Source organism: Hakea prostrata, chromosome 10 (genome assembly GCF_041222555.1).
Source record: "Hakea prostrata isolate BN-2017 chromosome 10, UWA_Hpros_2, whole genome shotgun sequence".
Classification (NCBI taxonomy): domain Eukaryota; kingdom Viridiplantae; phylum Streptophyta; class Magnoliopsida; order Proteales; family Proteaceae; genus Hakea; species Hakea prostrata.
The window spans coordinates 46,245,257-46,263,538 of NC_142609.1; the positions used below are offsets into that span (position 1 = coordinate 46,245,257).

At 38.0% G+C, this 18,282-nt stretch overlaps 1 protein-coding gene across 1 annotated transcript; it reads left to right on the forward strand.

The window, feature by feature from the left end:
- Positions 1–1,536: 1,536 nt before the first annotated feature.
- On the forward strand, positions 1,537–16,849 carry LOC149003444 (FLUCTUATING-LIGHT-ACCLIMATION protein 1, chloroplastic-like). Its single transcript, XM_089138255.1, has 6 exons — positions 1,537–2,449; positions 2,756–2,858; positions 13,260–13,315; positions 14,391–14,555; positions 15,949–16,062; positions 16,140–16,849. Exons 1-6 carry the CDS (start codon positions 1,805–1,807, stop codon positions 16,230–16,232), a joined length of 1,176 nt encoding a protein of 391 aa, XP_088994381.1. The 5' UTR covers positions 1,537–1,804; the 3' UTR covers positions 16,233–16,849.
- The last annotated feature ends 1,433 nt before the right edge of the window (positions 16,850–18,282 follow it).

Consider the following 18,282-nt stretch of genomic DNA (forward strand, 5'->3'; position numbering starts at 1 on the left):
GAATCAGCCCAAGAAAATGTTGGAAATAATTAATTTTCATCACTTCAAAACTTCTATTAACCGGTTAAGGAGTGTGCTAGACGTGAATTCTAAAATTCCTCTATAGCTTGTGAATATTCTCATGCACCTTTTACTCCTTCAAGGGGATTGTTGTCTTCTAACATGAAAGAGACCGTGAGATATATAGTTTGTTCTATCAAAAGGGACAATGAGCCAATGGAAGGATTCCTCTATAGCTTGTGAATATTTTCATGCACCTTTTACTCCTTCAAGAGGATTGTTGTCTTCTAACATTTAAGTAATCCAATGGTTATCCAATTTAAACTAAATTTGATTTTTATTTAAACCCACCCATAAATTTGAATTTTATTTAAACTCTAGTTTGTTGGGTTCAACTGGCCTTTGGATTATTTATATGCCACATTGGCACAATCTAAAACGGGGGAATTACTAGAAAAAGGGAAAGGAAAAAAGAGGAGAGGAGATCCCCAAGATAGAAGGTTAATGGAATGGTTGATAATCTCATTTCTTAGCAGAGGGTTCAATATTGCAGTGGCATTTGTAATATTTATATCCTCAATTTTCCTATATATAAAACGGGCTTTTATATATATATATAAAAAAAGAAATAAAATAATAAAAGATTTTTTATTGAAGTGTTTTCAACTCTCAGCGTTTTATAGCCCTCTCCATTTTCATGGGAAACAAACCGCACCCCCTCTAAAATCAAAACATTGCAAATACCCCTTCCACCATTAACCCCATTATTCAGGTCTGTTAACTAATTTTAATATGACCATATTACCCTCAAATATGGTAATGTTTGAACTTTTTATTTTCAATAGTTTTTTACATGAACCCCCTACATTTTCATGGAAAACAAGGCGCACCCCCTTAAAAATAAAAAACCTTGCAAATACCCACTCCATCGGAAGAACATTTGAGAACCACCATGTTTCAATATGATATGCACCTCCTAGATTTTTAGTAGAGTTGCACATTTATATATTGTCATTCAGATGATCCCGCAAAAGTGTTTAAATGTTCATCGAGTGGAATCAAGAGTGTTGGATTTTCTAACTGCAGAGTGTAGAGATAGAAGATGATGCTTGTCTCACACTTCTTCATCGCATTTTAGAGTAGAGCTCATTCTAAGCATCAATTACCCTATTTGAGGGCAATATCTCCATCCTAAAATTATTTAATGATCCCAGAGGAGTGGTAAGGGGGGTATTTGCAAGGTTTTTTATTTTAGAGGGGGTGGTGTGCCTTGTTTTCCATGAAAATCGAGAGGCTCATGTAAAAACTCTTGAAAATAAAAGTTCAAAAATAACCGTAGTTAATGGTGGTAGGGGTCATATTAAAATGTTTTAACCGTTTTGATTTTACGGAGGGGATGGTGGAATGTTTTCCATTAAAATGGAGGGAGTTCATGTAAAAAACTTTTTTTTTTTTTTGAATTTTCTTGGGCCAGAATATTGTCTTATATATAAAGATGGTGCGTGTAAATTGGCCGGACGTAGGATTGGTGTTTCTGTTTTTGGCTTTTTGCACGCTTTTGTTCTGGCCGCCCGAAGTGACGAGTTATTCTTGCATTCGCATTTCGTTGGAAGAGAGAGAAAGAGAAATTCATGGAAGTTCTTCATTTTAGTTCTGTCTTTGCACACTCCTTTATTTCAGGCCACCAACTAACGAGTTATTCTTGCAACTGCATTTCTTTCCGGTCGGACAGCCAAAATATCTGAAAAAACACAAGCTACAACCGCATAGAGAAATCAAGCAGCAGAGTTGAGGTATATAATCAATGGCGGACGCTTCTCTTCTTGAAGTGATTTCATTCGTTGGTGACTCGAAGCTTTCATCTCTGAAATGGAATCACAAGCTAAAGAGTTTCCCAGCGCATGTATCATTTCGGTTGATGAAAATCAATACACGCTGCATCAGAACCTCAAATTTAACCGTTAAATGTGCTCAGAAATCGAAGAAATGGACAACAGCGCTTCTGTATGAAGATAAGAATTGGAATCCGCTTGAAGCAGTGATGCAGGCTGTTATGAAGGTCATAAAAGCATTTAAGAAGCCAGCAATAGCTGCTATTTTCTTAGGGTTCCTGTTGATGTACGATCCACATCCAGCTTTAGGGTATTCAGGGGGGAGGATGGGAGGACAGGCGTTCTCATCGCATTCGTCTTCATCGTCAAGAAGGTATTCGGCAGAGACAGAAATACCTAGTTTTTCGTATTCATTGCCGTATAATGAACCTAGGCAGTTTGGTGGTGGAGGATTGTATGCAGCCCCGGCGCTTGGAGTCGGAGCAGGCTCCGGTTCGAAATTCTCTATGATTTCGATGGGTTTTTTTGCATTTATTTTAGTATCGGGATTTATTTCTGAACGCTCAGAGAATGGTCTTCTCACCGTTTCCCAGAAAACAAGTGTTCTCAAGCTTCAGGTATGATTTTGTGTTAGTGTTTGGTGAGACGTTGTTATTCATTATTCATGATTTCTACCTGCTATAATTTGGCACGTATTGCAACTGCATTAACGGTGTCATGGAAATGTGAGAAAATTTTACCCCCAAAAAAAAATAAATGCGAGAAAAATTTTCCTTCTTGTCTATGCGTTGTTTTGGTGTAAATACTTCATTCAAAATTTACATGGTTTAAGATTTACGGCTTTGAATTTTGTTGGTATTCGTAATTCGTTTGGCCAGAACATTGTAATCACAGTCTCTCCCTTTCTAATTGTGCCTTCGAAGGTAGGATTGTTAGGTATGGCGCGTACACTGCAAAGAGATCTTTGTCGGATTGCGGAAACTGCAGACACATCCACGCCGGATGGGTTGAGTTATGTATTGACAGGTAAAGCTTCTCTGAAGTGCTGCTCTTGTTTTATTCATGCTCCCTTTCTATATTCTGGCTTCTTTCATATATGTCCTATTATTCTAAAATATTTTCTGTTTAGATTCCCAAAGAAGTCAATAAGCATTTAAGCAATTCTATAACTACTACTATCGATTGCCATCGAGTTTCTCCTTGGTAGCATATCAAAGTGTTCTTCCATAAAATTCTTATGGAAGTTTGTGTTCTGTTAGGGAAGGAAATCATTTTGGCAGAAAAAATTGAGCTCTAACCTTTGTATACAGTCCCACACATTCATGATTTAAAGTCATATCTGCCATGTGGCTTTTCTGTTGGAAGTTAAAAATCTGTAGAGATGTATTTATCTTAATCATCTTTACTTGTGTCAGATTCTGCAATTGCAATTGGCCTAGTGTTGGAAAACAATTTGAAAATAAAAATGATAGAGAATCCCCTGACCTTTGCCTTTAAAATCAGGGACCTTCCTTGTCTTTCTGTCAATCAGACCCCTGAAGCTAGGTAAAGGACTTTTTTAACTAAATGTCCTTATAAAAACAATCAGAGCTTGGTCTTTCTATCGACATTGTCATTCAAGCAAGGCAGAGAAGAGGGAAGGAGTGAACAAGAAGATGATGGTACTGCAACCACCAGTGAAGACAGGACCCCTCCGTCCATTCTTGTAGTATCGCAAACCGCAGAAGGCTTATTAGGCACTTCTTGGTTGAGAAGGAACACATTATTGATGATGCTGGAGATGGTGGAAGCAATTTTGGGAATGCATCCCAGAAGAAATCATACCGTTTGGTGTGTCTGTAGGATATTCTGAGGTTTTGGGTGGAGAAGATGTTGGGATGGATTGTGGACAGCTGGTCTGTAGCTTCATTGTAGCTTTGGTTTGTCCATTGTCTGGCTGTTTGAGGTTTTCAAGGAGAGATTTAGGTGAAGTGTTGCTTGAAAGCCATTTTCGACCAGGGGGTTTTCATTTTTCAAATCTGCTTTTGATACTTGGTCCTATTACAAACTTATATGATAGACTTAACAATATTCTTATGCTAAGGAGGAAAGGCTAACCCAATCCTTAAATTATTAGGTAACATAGTGAAATAGCAAAAGATAACCTTAGGAGAAGTGGTGAGAAAGGTTATGCATGGCTTAGGCCTTGTATCTAGTATGATGTCAAATATGGGTGATTGAAAGGCAAGAATCCATGTAGCCGACCCCATTAGTTGGGAAAATGCTTGTTGTTGTAGTGTAATAACAAAAGAAATGGACTTAAAACAGAACTCTAACTAAACTATTGGAATGAATCCTATTCGCCAATTTCTTATCCATATTTTCAGGCCCATTAAATTGGCCAATTTCAAAGCAAACCAATCAAAGGGCCAATACATATATAACTCAACCCTAGACTTATTTCTAAGGAAAGAGGCTCTATTTGGTGATAAATCTGCATCATGCATCCAGAAGGGCATGGGTTTGACAAAATCTATGACCTCGGGCATTGTTTCTAGAAGGCCTTACGTGCAGAGAAATTGTTGGGCATTTCAAATGGTGGTTTTGTTTTGCAGAACTGGGAGGAGAATAGGAAGTCTATAGTCAATTTGGTATCTGACAAACCCAATGCTCACCCTACCATCTACACATGTGGAGAGTAAGGGAAAAGATTCCTACAGACAGCTGCAGTGGAAGTGTGGAACACAATATTTCCATTGCGAAGTTTGGACATGTATCAAAATTCTAAATCCTTTGCGACAGCAGTTAAATGCGGTGGTTTCCAGCATAATTGGGGATGAAGATGTGGAGATGTTTGGTGGAGATTGCCAAACCTATCCAGTTGAAGATTCTGATGCTATCCATGGTAATGATGAGGACATTCAAGTTGAAAATCTTATCTGCCTTCATAAGCATCAATGAATCTGATGAAGACAGTGACTTGTAGAGGACAGGGATCATTGTACTATCATAGATATTTGATTTGGAGGTTGACACTAGAGTTCGAGAGATTCCTTTGGAAGCACTCATCCTTGATTTCGGTGTGAACCTGAGGTGGAGCATGTTGCATTTGTAATTTTGTCCAAGTTCTTTTAGGATTTCATCCCTACATGATGCGTCCAAAATCTGCTCAGCCTTTATATACTTGAGGAATCACTTGCAAAACAGTGTTAGATGTGGTCCGACCGTGGGGTCTGGAGGCCACCTCCGAAGGCTAAGTCAGTTAAGGAGCTGATCACAAAGCTCTGACGAGTTGCAGAGCAGAAATTGAATACAATAGTAAGGGAAATGATTCAGATACCTTCTCTGTGTGTAGGATATTCGTTTATATAGGTTTTACCTCTTATTCTCGGTCGTTGGATTCATTCATGATCCTTCTTGGTGGCCGTCCGATTGTAGGGTGTTACCCCTTTCTTCGGGGGCGAAAGTGGTTTCCTCTTACGGCACGATCTTTCCCCCGCATCAGTGGTAGTTTCCATGATTGACATGATTGCTCACTCCTCATAGTGGCGGTAACCGTTTATAAGTCAATCACATATCCCGAATTCTTCGGAGTCACAATCATCCTTGGAACCGCAAGGTTCCTTCTTAATGATTCAACCAGTGTCCGCGCCATGGTGGCCGTCTTGCCGGGTCGGCGCGCGAGGTAGACCTGGTTCGATAAATTTTCCCGTATCACTACATATTTTAGGCTACCAAAGTACTTGTATGGGCTGAAGTTGGACATACATTATATACAATTGATCCCTTAACTTACTCGAACTTGAGGTTGAGTTTCTTCAAGACGGGCCCATAAGTAATTTGATTGGATTAAGTTATAACCAATGCAAAGCAAGCCATTATCTGGTTGAGACTCAGTCGTTGTCACTGTCTGATCTTTGGTCGGCCACATGGAAGAGAAAGAAGTGGAGGAAGATCTTATTTACTTTTCTTATTTTGTAGTTTTCTTATATTGGAAAGTAGGAGTTTATAGTTTCTTTGGTTTTATCTCCTTGGAATGAAGGAGGCTAGCTCCCTTGCAATCAAGAAGTCCACACCACTTGGATTACGATTTGTAACTTGTAATTGTTCCGTTGTAAATATAGATGAGGGCTGCAAGGCCCACTGTTATGGCAAAGAAAGCTTGGAATATGCTTAAATGGAGCTGCGGTTCTTGTTGTGAAGCGAAGGCGTGTCTTTCCTTCTCATTCTTCATCTTCCATTCTGTTTCTCCTTAATCAATAAACTAGGAGTCCTACCTACGCTTAAAATAAAATATAGGTTAGTGATAAGAACCCACGAATCGAATACAAAACTGATATTATTTAATTGATAGAATAACGAAGAACAATGATAAACTGGTTACAATGGTGCTAGTCACCCCCACAACACATTGCTACCCCTCAGCCTACGGCTGCCCAAACACTCACATAAATAATGCTTAACTACTACTCACATCTTACCCCTAATCAACCCTAATCTCCCCAAATCTCTCTCATTCAGTTTTAAATATTCTGTTTTCTCCTTGTCCCTCCCCAAATCTCTTATTCAGTAGTAAATATTCTGCAACCTCCTTTTCAGGACAAGATCTGATTTCTTTCCCTAACTGTTGTTCGCTAGATATTCAGCAAATCATTCCTCTCCCAATATAGCATAATACTATGATCCCAGGGCTCTATCAATTAGGTTATCGTAAAGGACATATCATATCGAATCAGAGCTACATGTTATAGATGCACATAGAAATGGTCAAGATATAGATGGAAGTCACTGTTGAATGTATAACAAGTATCATGCATAAATAGTTAAATGGAGAATAAGTTATAACCAGACAAGTGCATTAAATTGAAATCAGACAAGTGCATTAAATTGAAATTGCTAATAACAATGAGGTTTCTTACATGTTGTAATAGTCTATAGCCATGAAGAGTGTTGGATGATGTCACAACACTTGATTTATTTTTGAGTCCAAATTGCTAAAAAACAAGATTCCTTGCAAGATATTAGACTCTTTGCTGAGACTTCTCCTTCATTTGCCACCAAAATCGCAGCTTTATTACGTGAATTTGATAAGGGCATTTTAAGGAATTTATCAACTAATTGATGGGATCGGTATGTATGGAGATGTGTCAAGCTTTGTCAACAATATGTGTTAATACGCGTCAATGCACCCATGAATCATCAATCATATGAATGGTATTGATAGGTGTTGGTTTTACTTGTTGTGGTCCTAGACTGGGAAGGATCCAACTAGGAGCCAATTATTACGAGGATCTGAGAGTTTAATTGGCAAATTCAGTTAGGTCAAATTAGGGTTTTGGTCAAATTCAAGGTTAAGGTTTGGTGGTCAGGTTAGGTTATGCTTATTTATGGGAGTTCAGCAGCGAAAGTCTGGGGTCTCGTCGGTGGTGGATTGTTGCTGTAATTAGAAATGGGTTTTGGGAGAGAAGGAGATGAAGGAATTTAGAGACTTAATAGTCATTATGGGTGCATCCTCAATAAGTTTCTTCTTGGGCTGTGACGGTGATTCGATCCAAATACGAATATTCTGATAGTTGGATTGTTTTGTGTTGGTTATAAAGTTTGTGCATGGTACCAGAGATGTAGGAAAAGCTAGGGTTTGTGGTTTAAAGGATTTGAAGAAGTACAACTAGGGTTTGGAATTGTTCAACTTATTGTTGTTGAGATCTTCTTGAAGACTTGAACAGCAGCTTGAATGGTTAAATGTTTTCTTGGAAGGAGCCAAAGAGAAGAAGACAAGAAGTCAAGTTTCAGATACCCATTTCCTATGCATTGCTTAATGACACCAAAACTCTTACGAAAAAGTCATATTCTTGATTCCAAGTTGCTGTTATTACATATATATAAAGCTTCATAAAGTCTAATTTGACGCATAAAAGGACTCCTAATAAGTCTAAAAATGCAAAATGCAAAATGGAACTAGGACTCAATCTAAACCTAGGAATCCTAGCAAATTATCAGTGCCAAATCCTAATTAAGATTACAATTCCAAGATAAGACATGAAAAAGGACTAATAAAATATAAATATTTATAATTGCTTATCCTGCGTACCAATTTTATCCCCAGTTCTGCCACCTACCGGCCTAAAACTAAAGGAGGTCTTGGTATCCACAGGATTTATGATGTTAATTTGGCCCGTCTCCTGAAACTCATTTGGAAAATTGCCTTAAAACATGACTCCATTTGGGTTTCGTGGGTCTACTTATATCTCCTCAAAGTGGACTCCATTTGGATTGCCCCGGCCCATTCCCCCTCTTCCTGGCTCTGGAAAAAACTCCTAACTTTGTGGCCTCACGCCCTTTCTGCAATCTCTATCCAAATCTCTTTCGGATCCTCCACCTCCTTCTAGCTTGATCTCTGGCATCTGATGGGTATTTTGTTCTCTCTTTTTGGTCCTTGAGTTGTTTATGATTCCTGCATTCCCAAAGCTATCCTTCTCTCTTCTTTCATCTCTAATGGCTCTTGGTCCCCTTCTCCCCATCCTAGTCTTACATAGGTTTGGAACTCCCTCCCCCGCCCCCTCATCCATTGCTTCAGACACCACTATCTGGTCCCCGTCCCACACTAAAACCTTCACTACCACCTCTTCTTGGAACCTCCTTAGGTCCCCCCTGTCCCTTGGGCCCCTCTAGTTTGGTTCAAAGGCCACATCCCCCGCCACTCTCTCACCCTTTGGAGATCCCTCAACCTAGCCCTCCCTACACAATTTTTCCTCATCAGTCGCCACATTCCTGCCAATCCCAGTTGTATCCTCTATTGGAACGGTGTTAGGGACCTTGACCACCTTTTCTTATCTTGTCCCTTCTCCAGATCTATCTGGAGTTTAGCCCTTGCTTCTATTTGGCCTAGATGGAGATACTCTTATGGATTCGCACGAGATTGGAACTGGATCCTCGGACTATCTCTTGGCTCCTTGATTTGCGACCAAGTGGGTAAGCTTGTCTTTGCTACAACTATTCATCATTTATGGTGGGAGCGCAACATGAGAAGATGGACTTCTCAATCCCGATCTTGAGTCTTGATTTGTAATGTCATCTAGTTGTTGTTTTTTCTAGGCTCACTACTATCCCCCACCCCTGTTTTTGACTCTCTAAGGAATAGGTTGATTGTTAGTTCCTGGAGTCTTAGATCCTCTTTCCAGTCGTCCTCTTGACTGCTTGCTAGGCGCCCCCCCTTATTCCCTTTTTTATTTGTCTTTGGTTTCGGCTCTTTAATATATTTTTTTATTCATCCAAAATTGTCTTTTATCCCAAGTTTATGGGCTTTAAATTTTGGCTTATTACATCAATAATCCCAAAACAAGAATGCCTATAGCCATAGTACCCAGCCATGGGCCAAAGTAAAATATTCAGGGCCCAATTGATTCACTATAATCTTCCCAAAAAAGAGATAAATTGGTCTATTATCGTATAATTACTGCATGGATGAACATTGAAGGTAATTCAAACCATTTTTTTTGGGTTCTGATTCATTAATATTTCACCTTATCGATGATGTGTTTTCAGTTGCTGCTCAGCTCTGTTTGTCCAACTTGTACTCAGTTACAGACTTACAGTAGTCTGTGGTTCTCGCAAGGGTCTCTATTGAGTTTCATACTTTGGTCTTTGTTTCTAGACTATCAATTTATTGGATGGTCCTCACCTTTTGAAGGATTCTTCACCCTCGTTAGACCTTCCTTTGACCTATACTTGGAGCCATTCAATCTCCAGATTTGGATTTACCTCAGTTCTCCTTTCACTTTCTATTTATTATTTCGTACTTTTTAATCCTTTTCTTGAGAGCTTTCTGCAGATCAGTGGAGTAGCATGCCTCACTGCTTTTCTCACTAGTGCAGTTCTGTTATTAGTAATTTGCTGACCTTCTATATGGGATATCTAGTCTTTGATTGATCTTTCCTTCTTGGTATTCCCCCTCAGTTACCCCTGTTTTTTTTTTTTTTTTTTTTTTTTTTTTTGGTGGGGGGGGGGGGGGGGGGGGGGGTTTTTTTTGTTTTTGGTTGTTTTTTTTTTTTTTTTTTGTTTTTTTTTTTTTTTTTTTTTTTTTTTTTTTTGGTGTGGAGACAGGTTTGTGGTTTGTTTTTTTTAGGGGGGGGGGGGGGTTTTGGGGGGAGGGGGGGGGGTCGCCCTGTGGTGGTTTGTTGTTTTTTTTTTTTTTTTTTTTTTGTTGGGGGGGGGGGGGGGGGGGGGGGGGGGGGGGGGGGGGGGGGGGTTTTTTGGTTTGGGGGGTTGTGTTTTTTTTGGGTGGGGGGGGGTGGGTTTTTGGGGGGTTTTTTTTTTTTTTTTTTTTTTTTTTATCCCGGGGGGGGGGGAACAAATTGTTGTGAAAAAGTACAACGCAAGTGTACGCTGTCGTAACAAGTAATATAATGATAAAAGATCGATCCCTCGAAGACTATAGATTAAGTACCAAATTAATTATACCAATTTTATTTGAACAAATAATAAGGAAGATAATTATTCTAGACTATATTGCAAATTGAAAGTTAAATTGAGATTATTAATTGCTAAAGACCTAGGGGTCAGATTTCACCATAACTAAGCATTCCCACCCTTTTCTCCCTCTTTATAATTTGAGAAATATTTTCCTGATTGATAGTCGAGATTCCCTTTCCTATCTATTAGTCTCTCTCGAGTACTAATAGAAATTCCCTCAATTGCTAACCCACTATATTTCTATGTGGGTTACAACAACTGAGAAATCATTAAATTCTGTGGATTCCCATGTAACAACTACACAAACCATGTAAGTATATCTCTATCCTACATGTAATTCATGGCTTTTACTCCAATGAACTGAACACATAAATCCCCTCTCAGTTCATTATGATTAACAAATCAGTTGATTAGTGGCCAATTAATCAAAAGCATGAAGAATAGAAGTAAAAACTCAATCAAGGGAAACAATATTCAAAATTATATTGATGAAGTCAAGAGTGGGAATTCAAAGATAGGCTACATCTGATCCCTAGAAAAACTAAATTAGTTCATACTTGAAATTAAAAACATTACAGAAGAGTTCAAGAACATTGAAAGAAGATGAAGAAAAACTTATTCCCAAACTTCAGATCTCCAAAGCCATCCAACGTCTTCTGGTTCAACCTCCACGCTCTTCCAAAGCTCCCAAAAACGTCCTCCCCCTCTTCCTTGGCTTTGCTATCCTTTTATAGATTAATTAAACTCAGAGTTTGAATCAAACTCAGAGTTCTTATCTGACTTAACCAAGGATTGTTTTGATGTATAAATCGGACTAACTTAGAGATCTCCAATGCATAATCCCACCGTTGGATTTGAAGACCAAGACGTCGTGAAGCTCTCCTCCAAAAATCAGCTCGATCGGACACCATATGACCATCCGATGAAGATCTTGATCAAAACTGGACAGAGACACTCAAAATCGGGATTCTTCTATCCTTCTTATTTGAATTGGATTCTTCTTCCTCTTTTCCCTTCTTTGATCAAATCCTAAATAGGACATAAAACGTAGAAGCATGCAAGGACTCATTCTCTTTATGTTTTTGACTTGAGGTAGGACTCTTGCAATAATACCAAGATTTGATTGATAATTTCCTACATGTAAAAGTAATAAATCTTTATTAGAATTTGTTAGGAAATATATAAAATCACCAAAATTATAGAAATTAAAGGAAAGGGTGCAACATATTCATTTTCATATCATATTAGGGTAAATTGATATAAAACAATTGTAAATAAATGGAAATATAGTTAATTAATCATATAAAATAATATGCATGAAATCAACTTATCAAAAAAAAAAAAAAAAAAAAAAAAAAAAAAAAAAAAAAAACCAAAACAATAAAAAAAAAAAAAAAAAAAAAAAAGAAAAAACTTGGAAACAACAAAAGGGGAATAAGGGGGAAGGGGAAAAAAAAAAGGGAAAAAAAATGAGAAAGGAAATATAGAAGATGAAAAAGTGAAAAATGGGAAGTTAGAGGAATGAGGCACAACCTAGCGACTCAGGAAAATTTCAGTGAGGTCATACTTGATTCAAGACCAAGACAATGCATGTCCTTTCTCATGACTTCTCCTATCACCTTATAGCACATTAGCTAATGTTTCATATGAAGGGTCACATATTGTATATACTGACATACATGCTAAATGCCATTAAATTGTGTATATCTTGGTTCCGTTTTTTTGGTTGACTTAAAATCAATTATTTGTAAGGGTAGCATGCCAATGCATCTTGTTTCTTTTGATGCCTGTTTTCTTCTACTTGGGTTGATTTTTTCTGCCTACTTGATTGGGATCCTGGGGATCAGAAACCCTGTTTGGTTGGTTAACTTGGTTTTTGAGTCCATACAAGAAGTACAATGAAGATTAATGGTAAAACAGTAAAACAGATGTAGCTATGACAGCAAAATTGTTATTAACTAGAATCCTAAATGGTTTGTTAAAGGAACAAATGGTAGGAGGCTAGAAAGGGGATTAGGAATTAAAGGAAGAGGAGACTTGGAATGAAACTAAATAAAGTATATGTGGAACTAAACATAAAGGGAGGTGCAATAGGGAAAATTCAAGAGTATAAAGAAGAAGGATCATCACTAGAGGGATAGAAAGGTATCTGCTTCAACTTCCAGCTGAAGCACGGAGGCTGAAAACCCAACAAGGCTTCTCTGTTTGGCCTAGGATTATAATTGTAGGTAGATTACACCTCAATAAAGATCCAATGGTCATCAAATTACTGTGTTATTAGGGCTGAAGTCTCAATTGGCAGACAGATTCATGAACCACCTAGTTGCAGATCTGGTTCTTGATTTCGGACAGGGATTAGGGGCTGAAACTTGTAGGAGTTTTACTACCAGAGGACAGGATCCAATACTTGTACGAAGCATTATTTTGGGGGGGGGGGGGGGGGGGAAGAAGGGGGGGAGGGTGATTGGGGGGAAGAGAAAGAAAAGAGGAAGAAAATTGTCAGAAAACATTTATGCCCATGAAGTAAACTCATACTCAATTACGGATTCTATGCTTTGGATTGCTTACAAGCATACCTATACTTTTAAGGTAGTTTAAGCTCTATCTCCTGTTTCCTACATAACATACTCAAAAGTGAAACATTTAAAGTAAAAAAAAACACCTCATGTTATTTATACCCAAACATATAACCAAATTAGTATCAGCCCGCATAAGGCTAAAAACCCAAGTTGGCCACTTCCCTCTGGGCTTTGATTTCCAAAGCTTGTCATGCTGGTCCAACCATTTGTGTGCCACTACCTTGGCCCCCCTCATCTTTAAGCAATGGCATGTGTTTGTTGCTATTTTTGGTTTGTTTCCTTTCTCTATCGATTGACCAACTATTAAGATTGAGTACCATTGTGTTTTTTTTGTGAAATTCATTTGTTTCTCACTTGTTCCTCACACAATATTTTCTTATTTTGTTTATTGTTGCAGAGACCACATTATCGTTACTTTGCCGCCCTGATTATTGCATCTCAGGTTATTCATCTGTAAGTTAACATTATGTCCCTCCTTGTTCTACTGTTTATTTCTTAAAATTGTTTTCTACTAATTGCTACTCTTCTTGTAGACTATATTAGTTAGAATTGCTAAATGTGATAGAAATATATGTTGGTTCTAATATGATTAAATGCCAAAGATGTCTTACAGACCTCAGAAGTTAGAAATATGGTTCTTAGTTTGTTTCTTTGCATGTCAAAAAGTAGGGATATTCCTTTCTCAAATATTGAACCTTACCATGGCATTCTGGCTTTTGTTTTTATAATTGCTTTAAGTTGGGAAACTCCAGCTGCTTATATGACTGCAGGAGAAAGCAGCTTTTATGGTGAAGGGGACTCTTTGTTCTCTTCTTTCTCCAACTTATAATTGGCATGTCTTGTATGTGGTTTAAACATTATCATCAGCAAAAACATGCTTACTGTCAATATATAATCCAGGGTTTCCATAATAGCTGTGAGATTTATGGACATCCTAATGCCTTGGTAAGAGACCGTTTTGTAGGTTCTAATTCCCCTCCAATAAATTATTGTAGAAGTATGCTACTCTACTGTATTATTAACTAAAAACTATTCTTTCTAGCCAACCGTTTGAGTGCATTTATTAGGACAGTTTTAAGTCACAAATACGTTTGCCTTCGCTGATATTTTGTGGTCATATTGTTTTAATTATCCCCTTTAATATGGATGACTTTATTTAAATAATCTTTCAATTCCATAAAAAGAAACATGCAACACATACATTCTATGAGCCAAACCATTGTTTATTTGTAGTACTGTTTCAGTTCAGTAACTAGATGTAATGAATAAAAAAATGCGTCCTATTTCTTGAAGAAATTACTTGATGTGACTATCTGAAAGTTCAAGAACTGGTTGCAGTTCCTTTCCCCGCTTTCCTGCTGAGACAGATTGCTTATTGATGGTAGTTATAAAACTAGTCATTCTGCTTCTGCAGTTTAGTGCTCATGTGGAACTGGGTCCTTTTCCTGCTGGACTGGCACTGAAAACTTCTTCCTTTATGTTCAGGAACTGCAAAACATTCACGTTTTCTTGTATCTTTCAATTTTAGGTGGATGTGAAGCAAAGCATTGAGGATGGAGAGAAGAGGTTTAATCAACTTTCCATTGAAGAAAGGGGGAAATTCGACGAAGAGACACTTGTCAATGTGAACAACATAAAAAAGAAAAGCAGAATGAGCCAAAACGCTAGTGGATTCAGTAATGAGTACATAGTGGTGAGGTTATCTTGCAAGTTGCTTTAACTAAAATTTATCCAGGATCCTTGTCGCTAGTAACATGATATAGGATCTCGTGAAAATCTTTTAGCACCATCACCATCATGATTATACTGTAGTTTTATGACTTTCTTGCTTGAATTTGTTTATCAATGTGTATCTTTGGTGGATCATCCCTGAGAAACACTTCAAGGCAACTGTCATGTAGTACTCATGTAAGTGTGAACCCAGTGCCATCGGCATCCACACGAGCAGGTTTGGGGAGGGTGGGGTGCAATTTTTCTACCGAGTCTTTCCACAACAATTTTTGTTGGGAGGTTGTTTCTTGACATATCATTTGTGATTTTTAATTTCTTTCACTTTTGAGTGTGTTTTCCTTTTATTAGTTATCATTGTTTTTAGCATTGGGTGGTTGGGCTGGGAGAAATCAAATGGTTTGTCACTCAGAATATAAGTTATAGTTTCCCATATCAGTGCTATTAACGTTCACAGTTTGTTCTCCTTTCAACTAAGAATGTGATTGCATCTTTGATTTACTTTAGAAAGTGATGTTACACAACAACTGAGTTTGCCCAGGTAAATGTAACATTTGTTTGTGCAAAGTACCTTTACTTTTTTGAGTCAGTTAATGTAACTGAGCTGTTTTATTCCGGTTAGATTTGTGTTTTCATTTGCTAAAATTTCCCAGAGCTCCTCCGAACCCAAAAAGAAAGCAGCCTTCTGGCATATCTCCACTATAAGAGTTCTTCATCAAGTTTGTAATCCAGCCCCAGTTGGTGATCACATTAATATCTTCTGGCCTAGTTGAAAATGCTCTTATCTGTGTGGACATGGCTTATGTATGATGTCTGAAAACACATGCTGCCACTTATTATAATATCACCTCTAATCATTCTTTAGGTCTGAAATCAAAGAATTTTGCCATTTTCTAAGAAGCTGGCTCTATCCCCCTTCCATCTCCTTTCTTCTTCTTCTTCTTATCCTTCTATTATGTTCTTTCATATGTGAACCAAAAGAAAGCAATAAAAGGTTTCAGTTATTCAATTTTCTTCTTCCTGTGGTGTTGATCCTGTCTGCAACCGATCTCTCATTGGTTTCTCCCTGCTTTGAGGTTGATTTTGCATTTAGGTCTAATGCTCCAATAAGCATGACGCAATCCTCCATCTCAGATTTTAGATTTTAGGACTGATCAAGAATTAAAAAGTTGTGGATGAGGGATCAATTGAGCATCAATTTACTGTTCTCTTATCTCACGAGTAAGAAAATGATTTGACTTCTGAATCAACTTCTTTTCCTTCCGCCTCGCGCCTTTTTGGGGGGGGTGTTGAAGGGGTGTGCAGGGCTTTTTCCTTTCCTGCTTAACATAATTTTTAGTTGATATCCTCATTTGCAGATAACTGTGCTGGTGGCTGCGGAAGATGTTCATAACCTACCTATCATCAATTCTAGTGCAGACCTGAAGGAGGCCTTGCTGAAGCTGGGCTCTATTTCCTCCAGAAAAACCATGGTTAGTAAATTATACCTTTACATCATAATGATATCTTCTGTTGCAGCTCCTCACCTACAGTATTGATTCTCATGCAGGCAGTGGAGGTTTTGTGGGCTCCTCAGGATGAAAATGACATACTATCACAGCAGGAACTTCTTGAAGATTATCCACTTTTGAGGCCTTTGTAAGGATCGATATTGAGTTTAACCTTCTATTAGTTTGTGAAATAGTTATGAGGTAGAGTAATTATGATCCAGGGGGGAGGGCATCAAGAAAAGAACTAGGTTTCTGATTATATGGCAAAATATATGCATATTTTCCGTTTCGCTGATGAGAAAGAAATGTCTATAGTTGAGGCTATTTTACTTCTCAAAGATAGACCAGACATTAGCTTGTTGTACAGTAGTTGATGATTGGCAGCGGTGTAAATACCACAAACAAGATGTTCCATTCATTTACTATGATGTGCAAACCCACCTTAGTTCCTAGATGAATATCAAATGTTTTCTGAGGTGCGGTTCTGATCTACGGGTTCACATTGTCTATGTTGTAACTCAGATGAACATTCGAAATCACAGTTTGCATTTAAAAAAGGGTAGTAATATGATATATAGAACTTACAATACTTCAGTTGGTCACTTCATCAAGTTTGAGAGAACCTGTGTCAGGAAGAAATGTGAATAAGTCGATCTAACTTGCAACATGACCACTCGAAGACATGATCTTTAACTCCAAGATGGATCACTACTTGATTTGTATGGACAAAGTCCACATACTGATCAATCTGTTTTAACATGAAACCTCACAGGAAAGGACAGGGAGCTCTTCCACTACTAGCAACACATGGAAAAAAAGCCATTTGTAACTGTGAGGCAAGAAAGTAACTGAGAGACCATCAACAGTGATAATGTGAATGTTAAGACCTAAAACCTAAAAAGTATGTTAGGGAAGTCGGAGGAAAGAGAAACCAGTTTGAAGAACAAAAAGAACAAAAAGAACAAAAAGGGAGTTTTAACACTTCTAGGAGCTAAGAAGAACTGAAAGCTGGAAGACTTGCAGGATCCTAACTAGTGGATTAAAAAGGTCTATGAGAAGCCTGCTTTTGAACTACCTACAATCAATTAAGAGCCATATGATCTGATTCAGTTGCAATAAAATATTATGAAACTAACAAGCCAAGATCCAAAGAAGCACTGATCATAGATCACTCTCCTGCCAGCGCGCCTAGCGTGCAGCGACTGCCTGCTCATGAAGTTAGGCACGAACTGGACAAAACCCAGTTGACACTAATGATACCTACCAGCAGCATCACATGCATTATTGGCAACAGCAAGCCCAAATTGGTTGTACATTTCTGGTCCTTTTTCTTGAGTTGCATGATCTTGAGTCCCAGGAAAGCAAGGATCTATCGATTTTCAGCTTACAGCAAAATCATTGATCGATACAGTCAAAAGATTACTACACTTCCATTAATCCATTTCTTCAAGGTAGCCTCGTTAAAGTGATCAGTTGTTGTTTCAATTGGGAGGTCTGAAATAGTGAAATCCATATTCATAAACTGCATGAAAAGCTTTATCTTCGAATGGTTTCACAAAGTGGGTGAGAAGATTCTATCAGCACTTTCATCTTGGTCTGATGCAATTGAATATTACGTTGAGACCATACTTAACAAGACAAGGAAATCTTGGAAGCTTTCACTGTAGATGCCTGAACATGCCTGTGTGTTCGGGCTGTGGATCTGGTTCCAAAACCCAGTTGGTATCACCTGTTGCTGGCACCAAAGATTTAAAGTATTCCACAACACAATACCAGTCGATACATATCTATATTAAATATTATTAATCGACATGTAATATACAATGGAGAAGGCTGAGATAGGATTGCAAGTTGCAATAGCGGGTCCCTTGATATTGGGATCCCACAAAGAGCCACCATGACTATGGCTTGTTGCTCGTAATGTAAAGATCCCACACTGTTTTTAACTTTCTATCTAGTTTTGGAATTCAACCTGGGAAGGCTTTTCTGTAAGTACCTTTTAAAGAGAATCCTCTCTTTATCTTCTTGCTTCGTTATCTTCCTTTTTCAGAATGCTCTCTCTTTATCTTGTTGCTTCGTTGTCTTACTCTCTATTTATTTATTTATTTTTAGGGTCTCCTTTACAGATCAAACACAGTCAAGAATGCAACTTAGGAACTAATCTTCATCATTAACAAATTATTAGTGCAAGAAAAGTTAAAA